General features: G+C 50.1%; 1 protein-coding gene and 1 long non-coding RNA gene across 5 annotated transcripts; one reads left to right on the top strand and one right to left on the bottom strand.

Moving 5' to 3' along the window:
• Nucleotides 1-4,735: 4,735 nt before the first annotated feature.
• LOC100825085 (receptor-like serine/threonine-protein kinase SD1-8) lies at nucleotides 4,736-10,010 on the top strand. Of its 4 annotated transcripts, XM_003564317.4 has the most exons (7): nucleotides 4,740-6,247; nucleotides 7,832-7,969; nucleotides 8,110-8,282; nucleotides 8,550-8,760; nucleotides 8,848-9,085; nucleotides 9,169-9,319; nucleotides 9,404-10,010. In XM_003564317.4, the coding sequence occupies exons 1-7, from the start codon at nucleotides 4,897-4,899 to the stop codon at nucleotides 9,713-9,715; spliced, it is 2,574 nt and encodes an 857-aa protein (XP_003564365.1). In that variant the 5' UTR covers nucleotides 4,740-4,896; the 3' UTR covers nucleotides 9,716-10,010. The 4 variants fall into 4 exon arrangements, with proteins under 4 accessions (XP_014754199.1, XP_010232439.1, XP_003564365.1 ...); XM_014898713.2 differs by lacking the exon at nucleotides 9,169-9,319 and having other exon boundaries at nucleotides 4,736-6,247; nucleotides 9,404-9,545; XM_010234137.3 differs by lacking the exon at nucleotides 9,404-10,010 and having other exon boundaries at nucleotides 4,736-6,247; nucleotides 8,848-9,089; nucleotides 9,169-9,309.
• Nucleotides 7,709-8,553, bottom strand: LOC104582881. The gene is made up of 2 exons (XR_730934.3): nucleotides 8,051-8,553; nucleotides 7,709-7,934 (listed from the first exon to the last, which is right to left on the bottom strand). It is a non-coding gene; the product is annotated as an uncharacterized LOC104582881 (long non-coding RNA).
• Nucleotides 10,011-10,114: the final 104 nt, after the last annotated feature.

Raw genomic sequence — 10,114 nt, 5'->3', positions numbered from 1 at the left:
ACATTCCATTGAGCGTTTGTAGTTGCCAGTGATAGGTATGGTACTATTTGGTCCCGGCATCTTCATCTTCAGATAACCAATGTGAGTAGTAGCCATGAACTTGGCGAGTGCCGGTCTGCCAAGCAGCGCATGGTACGGACTGCTAAGGTCCACCACTTCGAACACTAGATTTCGGTCCGACAGTTCTCCCTGGTGCCGAATAAGACGTCTACTCGAATCTTGCCTACCGGGGCACAAGATGCTCCCGACACAATACCGTGAAAGATAGTCCGGCTGGGCTCAAGCATGTTATCAGTAATGCCGAGCTTAAGCATGATATCCCGGTACAGGATATTGATGCTACTCCCATTATCGATGAGAACCCGAGTGAACTTGACGTTAATGTCGGGCCCGATGAGTATCGGGTCGACCACCAGGGCATATACGCCAGGGTTGGGCATAACCTTGGGATGGTCTGCCCGGTTCCAATTGATCTCCTGCTCCGACCAATACTTGAACTTTGGAACAGCCGGCATAACAGCATTGACCTCCATCTCTCGCCTGCGCTGACTTTGCTTGTCAGTTGGCTCAGTGATGAAGATCATGTAGCTCTGGTGATGCTCTTTGTACTCATTTCTTCCGGCATACTCCGGGATTTCTTGTTCTTCCATCTGGTTGACTGCATTGTTTGCCTGAGGGGGTCCCTGGATCTGTGCGTTAGCACCTGTAAGCGGTGGAGGAGGGGGTAACCGACTTGCTTCGCCCTTCTCGGCCCGCTGCATCCAGCTGCATTGCCGCGTTGTGTGGTTCGCCGGCTTGTTGGGGTTAGTTGTGTGAAAACGACAAGGCTGATCCAACATCACCTCGAACGTATACTTCGGCTTATCCTGCCAGGAATTCTTTTGTTCTCCCTTCTTGACCCATTGCTGATTTCCTGTTTTCTGACGCTGGCTGGAGCCGGCATCAGGTTGATCCTGAATTGCGGCAACATGGGCTGGCCCATACCGGTAATCGGGCCTATCATCTTTTCTCTTGTTGCGATGATCTTGATGATCGTTCCTCCGGAATGCCCCGGCAGGATTGTATGTCAGTTGCTCCCTTTGTGGTTCTGCCGGCATCAGCGAGGGCTGAGTCGGATCGCCAAGCGCATACATGCCAGCGATTCTGATCATCTCAGATAGAGTGGCCGGCATCTCTCTTTGCAGCTTCTGCCACAGCATGCTGCCGTGTCGGCATCGTTGGGCAAACCACACTATGGTTTGCGATTCCACTATCCCTTCGCAGGAATTGCGGAGATTGTTCCACCTTGTCAGGTAATCCCAGTCAGTCTCGTTGTCTCTTTGCTTGCACATGGACAACTGTTGAGGACGATTTGGCCTCTTGTAAGTGCTAGTGAAATTGCTGACAAAAGCTTCCTCGAAGTCTATCCAGCAATTGATGCTGCCCTCCGGCAAGTTGTTCAGCCATATTCTTGCCAGCCCTACCAGCATCTGGGGTACATAACGTATTGCCCATCTGCGGTTACCGCCTGCCACGCTCACCGCCGTGACATAGTCTTCCAGCCAATCTTCCGGTTTAGTGCTGCCGTCATACGTTCTTGTACCCTTGGACGGCTGGAAACCCAGGGCTGGTCTCTTCCTCATGATCTGATGCGCAAAGCAACACGGTCTCGGAGGGCCTTGCTCCTCCAGAAGCTCGGACAGATAAATTCTGTCAACACTATGTCGGGCATCCAGAGGTGATACCTGTCAGTTCCCAACTCGGGCTCCGAGCGGGCCGAGATTATCACGCTCTCGCCTGATATAACCCTCGTCGCCCATAGCCGAGTACCCGTCATCGTAACGGTCATACTGGCGATCTTCACCTCGATAGGGGGGATTGCGCCCGACACCCTGCTGTCCTGCAGCAGTATTGGGTGCCGGACCCCGAGGTCGGTGTTCATGATCAAACGAGTAACGTTCTTGCTGGTCTCGGCGATTGTCGCCGGGACGCAGGACGCTTTGGCTGTCATCAACCCTTCTGACTATCTGTTTCTCTGCCAGAACCGGATCATGACGCTCCAGCTGCTTATTCCAGCCAGAGTTTACGCTTTTGTCCCGTTTGCCACCAGGTGAGGACGCTTGCTTGTCAACACGGCCACCGGCATCTGCAGCCGAGTGAATAACCTGAGATGCGCCGGGTTTGCCGTGCATTCTCATATACGCCTCATTCTGCTCGTTAGCTATTTGGAGCAGCTCTTTCACGAGTAGCTGCTGCTGCCGAAGTGCCTCTCCCGTAAGACTCGGCAACTCCTCAGCCGCAGCCTCGGCAGCTCTGAGATTTTTGACAGGGGTATTGTATTTCGGCTTCAGTGCCGAGGCAAAACTTGTCGACGCTGCTGGTGCACCCCTGACTTCTCTCGTCATCCCGGCATTCAAGTTCTTGCCATGATTACGCACCTCCCCAACTCGGCTAGGGTTAGTAAACGCAATAGAACTAAGACCATGTGCTTTGTTATACTCACGGAGCGAGATGTCGAGCTGTTGTCGAGCGTGAGCGACATCGACTGCTTCCTTCAGCAGCTTTTGTCTCTCCAACTCCAACTCCGCCTGCAGCTGGACCGGGCTAGCGTTCGACGCTACCGGCGCGGTCAGCCGTTCGATGGAGGCCTGGATCTATGTTAGCTTTGGCGGCAGAGCGGATGTGCCGGCTTGAGCGGCGATGTTCTCCGGTTTCTCCAAGGGGAGCTTCGCCGTTCCGACGGACTTGGTTGGGACCACGCCGCTTCCTGTGGCGTCCCTTCCCGCATCGACGCCCTGAGCCGTCACCATGACCTCCACACGGTCAGCGGTGCAGTCGGCGTGCCCGCCACGAACCATGCAGATGGCAGGAGGATCTTCGGCCATCACCACCTGCTCTAGGTACCTGCGAGGACTGTCAGTAGCAACGTAAACCTCGTGCAAGCCAAAGTTGATGAAGCGGCCTACGCAGGGAAGCGGTGCGCCGTTCAAGCAGCCTACGTTGTTGTCGATGAAGCCCGGAGAGCCGAATCTCTGGACCAAACTAGAGACCACGCGCTCTCCGGTGATGAGGAAGCTTCCCGTACGGATGAAAACTCCAGCCAGCGCCGCTGCTGGCCCCACGGTGGACGCCAACTGTCGTGGTGGTGTCACGACAGATGCCATAGGATGGCTTAACTTGGGGCCTGGACGAAGGAGGAACCGGAGGAGGAAGGACCTGAAGGGAAACACACACAAATCACACAAGCACACACGGATCTACCCAGGTTCGGAGCTCTCTTGCCGAGGTAAGACTCCTACTCCTGCTTTGTTGTATTAGCCGAGATAGGCAACCTCAACAATGGTGCTCCTTGAGCTGTATTCTTGAGAAAGAAGAAGAAGAAGGGGAAACCCTAGTTGTCTAAGCGCACCGTCCTCTCTTCTTACAGAGGGGTAAAGTTTTATTTATATGCCGCCCATGTCACACTGACATGTGGTCAAGTCTAACGCCATCTTCCTTGGGCCGCGCCGGGCACGCGGCTTGGTTCCCTCCCAGTAGCACCGTAGGGGACAAGACAACTTTATTTTTCCCTGTCACCCTGCAGAAAGTACCGCTATCCTCTGCCGGCTTTCGTCAGAAATTCTCTTTCGGTGCTTCCTCTCTACAGTCGCCTGACGCCGGTACGCCGGCGCTGACTGCTTTTTTGAGATGATGATGGCTCTATTTTACTTTGCACCGCGTGGTAGACCGTTGAGAGCCGAGATCAAGGTGCTCGTCATTATCCTGGAAACTCATAAGACAAAATAGTCATACCGGCATACGCCCGGGATACCGGCTTAGTGTCAGTTTGACTTTACAATAACGACATATATAACTATGCCGGCTTTGCCTCCGTCGTCTCGGCTAGAGTTGTGTCGCCATGACTCTACCCGTGGTCATCCCCCGACAGCAGACTCGCGGTAGATCCAGAATATCTAACACGTGTTTGCATGTGGAGAATATCTAACATGAGTTTTCTAGTCATCAAGCTAAATCTAACGTTCCAATTAGGTAAGAGAAAAGGGCCAGCCAAATTGGATGGGTTTCCTTTTTTGTGTGAGGGAAATTGGATGGGTTTCCAGAGACAGATACAAAAGGATGGGCCTTTGTTGCAGCTTTGCGAGCTTCTCCACGTTTTTGCAGGTGGAGCATTGGGCTGGGCCAGATGATCACAAGTATAACCAGAGAAAAAGCCCTTCCATCTTCGCCCACCCATACTGTATTGCGGAAAGGCCCAGATCGAAGCGTTAAGTAATCTCACGTCCTTCTTCTAAAAAAAAGTAATCTCCCGTCCTTCGTCATTTGGATTCAGATCTAAAGGTAACGAAAAAGTGACTTGAGATTCTAAAAAATTAGGCAACTTAGCAATAGATAAACCTTTTATTTAGAAAATACGGAGTAGATGCTATACACAAGAGCGAAGGGTTAAGGTAAGCGCCTATATATATGTGCAGAGCATCAGAGAGTCGAGTCAACTACGAAAACATATTTCGGTATACCTGTATTCTGTTATCTGTATGGTAGATGCAGCAGGAAGGTAGGAGTAGATCTGAACATTTCATAGTCCCTCTTTTACTGCATGCAAATTCTGTAGAAGCTGTATGCAACAGAAGACGTGAGCCAAGAAAGCTCGCTGGCTCCGTGTACAGTCCAGGGTAACATGTAGACTGAACTTTGTGCCTTTTTTCTCGTGGTAGAAATCGATCGCAGCTCTATTTCTCTACAGAAAGTATCGGACTACTTTTGTAGGTGTCCAGTGAGCAGCCAGTCCACTCCACGACGATCGACATGCAGCATTTCTCCACCACCAGCCTATCCTGATTCCTGCAGCCCGAGCCCGTCCAAAACGCCAAGTCCGACAATTACATCCCGCATAGAGTGACGCGGTAGCTAGTAGCAATGGCGTCCATTGATTTTTACCACCACCTCCTCCTCTCGCTCGCTCTGCTGCTGCTGCTGCCCACGGCATGCCAGGCCAGGGACACCGTCACGCCGGGCCGCCCGCTGGGCGCGAACGAGACGCTGGTCTCGGGTGGCGACGCCAGCTTCGTGCTCGGCTTCTTCACCCCGCCGGGCGGCAACGGCACCTACCTGGGCGTCTGGTACAGCAAGGTCTCCGTCCGCACGGTCGTCTGGGTCGCCAACCGCGAGCGCCCCATCCCGGGCCATGTCGCGGACAACCTCGGCCGGGCCACGCTCTCCGTGTCCGCCACCGGCACGCTCTCCATTGTTAATGCCGCGGGTAACAACAACTCGAGGCACGTCGTCGTGTGGTCGGTCACGCCGGCATCCAGGCTTGCCAGCCCCACGGCCAAGATCCTGGACAACGGCAACCTGGTGCTCGCGGACGGCAACGGCGTGGCGGCCTGGCAGGGGTTCGACCACCCGACGGACACGCTGCTCCCGGACATGAAGCTGGGGATCGACTACGTGACGGGGCGGAACAGGACGCTGACGGCATGGAAGAGCCCGTCGGACCCGTCCCCTGGCCCCGTGGTCATGGCCATGGACACGTCCGGCGACCCGCAGGTGTTCATCTGGAACGGCGGCGAGAAGGTCTGGCGGTCGGGCCCCTGGGACGGCGTCCAGTTCACGGGCGTGCCGGACACCGTCACCTACTCCGGCTTCACCTTCAGCTTCGTCAACGACGCGCGGGAAGTCACCTACAGCTTCCACGTGCACAGGGAGTCCATCATATCGAGGCTGGGCCTGAACAGCACGGGCAACTACGGGCTGCTGCAGCGGTCGACGTGGGTGGAGTCGGCGGGGACGTGGAACCTGTACTGGTACGCACCCAAGGACCAGTGCGACGCCGTGTCGCCCTGCGGCCCCAACGGCGTGTGCGACACCAATAACTTGCCCGTCTGCAGCTGCCTCCGCGGGTTCAGTCCCAGGTCGCCGGCCGCGTGGGCACTGCGGGACGGGCGGGACGGGTGCGTGCGCACGACGCCGCTCGACTGCCGGAACGGCAGCACGGGCGCGGGCGACGACGGGTTCGTCGCGGTGAGGCACGCCAAGGTGCCCGACACGGCGCGGAGCGTGGTGGACAGGGGGCTTAGCCTGGAGCAGTGCAGGGAGGCGTGCCTCGGGAACTGCTCTTGCACGGCGTACGCCAGCGCCAACGTCGTCGGTGGCGACCGCCGTGGCACGGGATCGGGATGCGTCATGTGGAACTCTGGGCTCACTGACTTGCGCGTGTACCCGGACTTTGGCCAGGACCTCTTCGTCCGCCTCGCTGCCGCCGATCTCGGTACGCCGGCCATACTTTCCACACTGCATTGCTACATGAATGCACGTTTTACGTCTGCCATGGTACCTAGGAAACGACCTTAATTGCTTAGTGTTAGCTAGTCTGTCCAGTCCAGATCAAATTGCACAGAAGTACGTAGAGAGCCAAAATTGTAAGGATCGAACTACGTACGTACACAGCGCGTGTCACTGTGCAACTGCACAGCCTGATTCGGTAAAATCAGTGTACTAGAAGATATGCCGGCTGGACATTTTATTATTCGTTAGCCAGCAGCCCCTGTCCTCTCTACCCTGAGATCGATCTGGCGAGAGAGAAAGGCAAATGGAGCGGAAAGGGACTTTTGAAGATTTTTCTTTTGGCAGAAAAAGAGCTTTTTAAGTTGACAGTGACCACGAGCACACCCCACTGGTCCCGAGTTATTTCTGAAAGCGGGGGGGCACGCACTTATCCAAAAAGGAGCAAATTAAGTTTGATTTGCACAGCGCAACAAAGCTCAATTATATTTGGTGCGGTAGAACTGCCGGCGCCTTTACACCTCCATGTGCATCGTGGAATCGACTGATGATGCACCGGATACTGCCATACTGGAACCATAGAATGTAGAACTCATGTACGTACGTCGATCTCCCTCGCTCCAAATTGTCCCTTTTCTCTTCAATCAGAAACAGCGCATGCATCATGTGAAGCATGCTTGGACATTTGGTCAAGCCAGGATTCAATCAAGCATCAGGCCAACATTGTATTATACATTGTGATTATAGTCTAAACCCCAGGCCAAACCAGTTGTTTATACTAAAACACATGACAAAAAAAGTTCCACGCCTCAGGCCATGGTCCTTGTTGCCTGGGACCTTGCTCCACCTCTGCATTTGGTGATGCAACTGGAGTCCCCATATTCCAAACGCACGCTTGGGTCTGATCGCGTCAAATGCGGATCGCATCAAATGCTCTAAGACAGGCGTTTTGGGCTATTTTTCCGCGGACAAGTTAGCAACTAGTTTGGTTCTGCTTCCTCCTCCGTTTCTCGAAAAAGGGTATATTAGCTTTCATTAAGACATTTAACCACAAGTTACTATGTTAAGATATGATTTATATGGCATAAAATTAACATCGTCAGATTCGTTATTAAAAATATTTTATAATACATGTGGTTTCGTATCTTACAACCACATATTAATAGAGTATTTTTTTAGTCAAAGCATTGTCTTAATGAAAGCTAATATGCAATCTTTCGAGAAACGGAGGAAGTACGATATAAGTGGTAAGAAAATTGATTTTCTGAAATGTACTCTTAAAAAAATAAGCTTATTGAACATATATAAGACTGCAACAAAGTAAATTAGCCACAGACTTGGCGCTTTTTATTCACAGAAACCTCACAAACTAGCTTGGCCTTGGCCAAAAATACGATTTTAGTCGCAACGTAAATTAGTAGCAAGCGCAGCAGCCCTGCAGACGGCATTTCCCTTAAGAACACCATGGGGCATATATTGGGGGTGCTCATGAGTGCATATATTCCTCCAGATGAACATGTCAAGGCACATATCCGTAGCATCAAACTAACAGTTATGAGTTCTTACACAGGTTTATCAAGCAAATCTAGGAAGGGGAGTACAATAATAATCATCGCAGTTGCCGCCAGCATCTCAGCACTGGCATTTCTTTTAGCACTTGCTGGTTTTCTCGTCTGTGCAAGAAAGAAGAAGAGATCAAGAAAAACAGGTAGCATCCAGAAGACCATCAGTGACTTCAATATACAACAAAACTAATACATGAAATTCTATCAAGTAACTGTAGAAGTACCTGAACAAAAGGGGAAAGTAGTACGTTTCTGGATTTCATGCTGACTTGTATGGTTGTAGGATCAAGTAAGTGGAGCGGTAGTTCACGCAGCAACGCCCGCCGCTATGAAGGAAGCAGTCACGGTGAAGATCTGGAACTGCCAATATTTGATCTCGGGACAATTGCAGCTGCCACTGATGGCTTCTCGATCAATAATAAGCTTGGCGAGGGTGGCTTTGGACCAGTATATAAGGTAGCACTCATATATGGACGAATTGAATCCACAGGGATGCAAATATATCTAATGCATATGCATGAAATCTTAAGCAGCAGCAAGAACACTGATTGATTTGAGTGGCAGGTCATGATTCCAAGTGCTGAACTAACTATTAGTATTCTTGTTTGAAGGTTACGACAGGAAAACAGAAGCATTCTAAATGAACTGACAACAATAGCAATCTGAATATTCAGAACTACTACTATGTGTCTAAATTCGATATTATTTCATTCAAAACTACAGGGTAAGCTCGAGGATGGACAAGAAATAGCTGTTAAAACACTTTCAAAAACATCCGTACAGGGTCTCGATGAGTTCAAGAATGAGGTTATGCTGATAGCTAAACTCCAGCATAGGAACCTCGTTCGGCTTCTTGGCTACAGCATCAGTGGACAAGAAAGGATACTTGTGTATGAATACATGGAAAACAAGAGCCTGGACTACTTTCTATTCGGTAAACTCTCAACCCTTCTTTTTCTGACCTTGTATTTTGGATGATAATATTCCATAGAGGAAAACAAGTATTTGCATATTTCAACAGAAAAATCCAACAGTATCCTACTTGATTGGCAACTGCGATACCGTATCGTAGAAGGCATTGCTCGAGGATTACTGTATCTCCACCAGGACTCAAGATACAGAATCATCCATAGAGATATGAAGGCTAGTAATGTTCTTCTAGACAAAGAGATGACTCCCAAAATTTCTGACTTCGGCTTGGCAAGGATGTTTGGCAGTGAAGAGACAGAGATCAACACACGAAAAGTGGTCGGCACATAGTAAGTACGGTAACAAGGGAAGCAATATTGAATATATAAATGAGTTTTCCAATATTAATCATATTGATGTGCCTCTCTTGTAGTGGCTATATGTCTCCCGAGTATGCAATGGATGGAGTCTTCTCAGTCAAATCAGATGTATTTAGTTTTGGAGTATTATTGCTGGAAATAATTAGTGGTAGGAAAAACAGAGGGGTGTATTCCTACTCAAATCATCTAAATCTTCTAGGACATGTGAGAACATACCTCATCCCATACATGCAAGTTGCATTTCTCAGTTCAACTTCAAAGTAACTTGGTCAAGTTTTTTATTTATAGGCATGGAGCTTATGGAATGAATGCAAAGGCATAGAGTTAGCAGATGAAACCATGAACGGTTCTTTCAACTCAGATGAGGTACTCAAATGCATCAGAGTGGGACTCCTGTGTGTGCAAGAGAACCCAGATGACCGTCCATTGATGTCTCAGGTGCTTCTGATGTTGTCTGCCACAGATCCTGACACACTGCCAACTCCTAGGCAGCCTGGCTTTGCAGCTAGAAGAATTCTAACGGAAACAGACACAACATCAAGCAAGCCAGACTGCAGCATATTTGACAGCTCCACAGTTACTATACTTGAAGGTCGATAAGACGCTGAGTTATTTATTGAACATACTAGGGGAACATGTTAAAAAAACTCGACCTACATGGACTAGCCCCTGTGGCTTTTTTTTATAAAGGAATGATAAATGTGAGCTCCCTGCAGAGTCGAGGACTTGAACAGAGCTAAGGCTGTGCACTCAGGCACCTGGCCAACTAAGCATGAGAATATGTGTTATATAATGAAATTACTATATTAGTGCTATCTTTTATGATCTCGTGCATTTGAGCAAAAGTCATTACATTATAACTGAATAAATTACTATAATACTACTTTCTTTATCATCTCGTGTGTCTGAGCAAAAGTTATTACATTATAATTGAATAATACCAGAAACCAGAACGGCGATTGCTTCAGTTCAGCAGTCATTTTTAACTGTAGTAGTCAT

This window comes from Brachypodium distachyon, chromosome 2, assembly GCF_000005505.3.
Source record: "Brachypodium distachyon strain Bd21 chromosome 2, Brachypodium_distachyon_v3.0, whole genome shotgun sequence".
Classification (NCBI taxonomy): domain Eukaryota; kingdom Viridiplantae; phylum Streptophyta; class Magnoliopsida; order Poales; family Poaceae; genus Brachypodium; species Brachypodium distachyon.
This window is presented reverse-complemented; position numbering and strand designations above follow the sequence as displayed.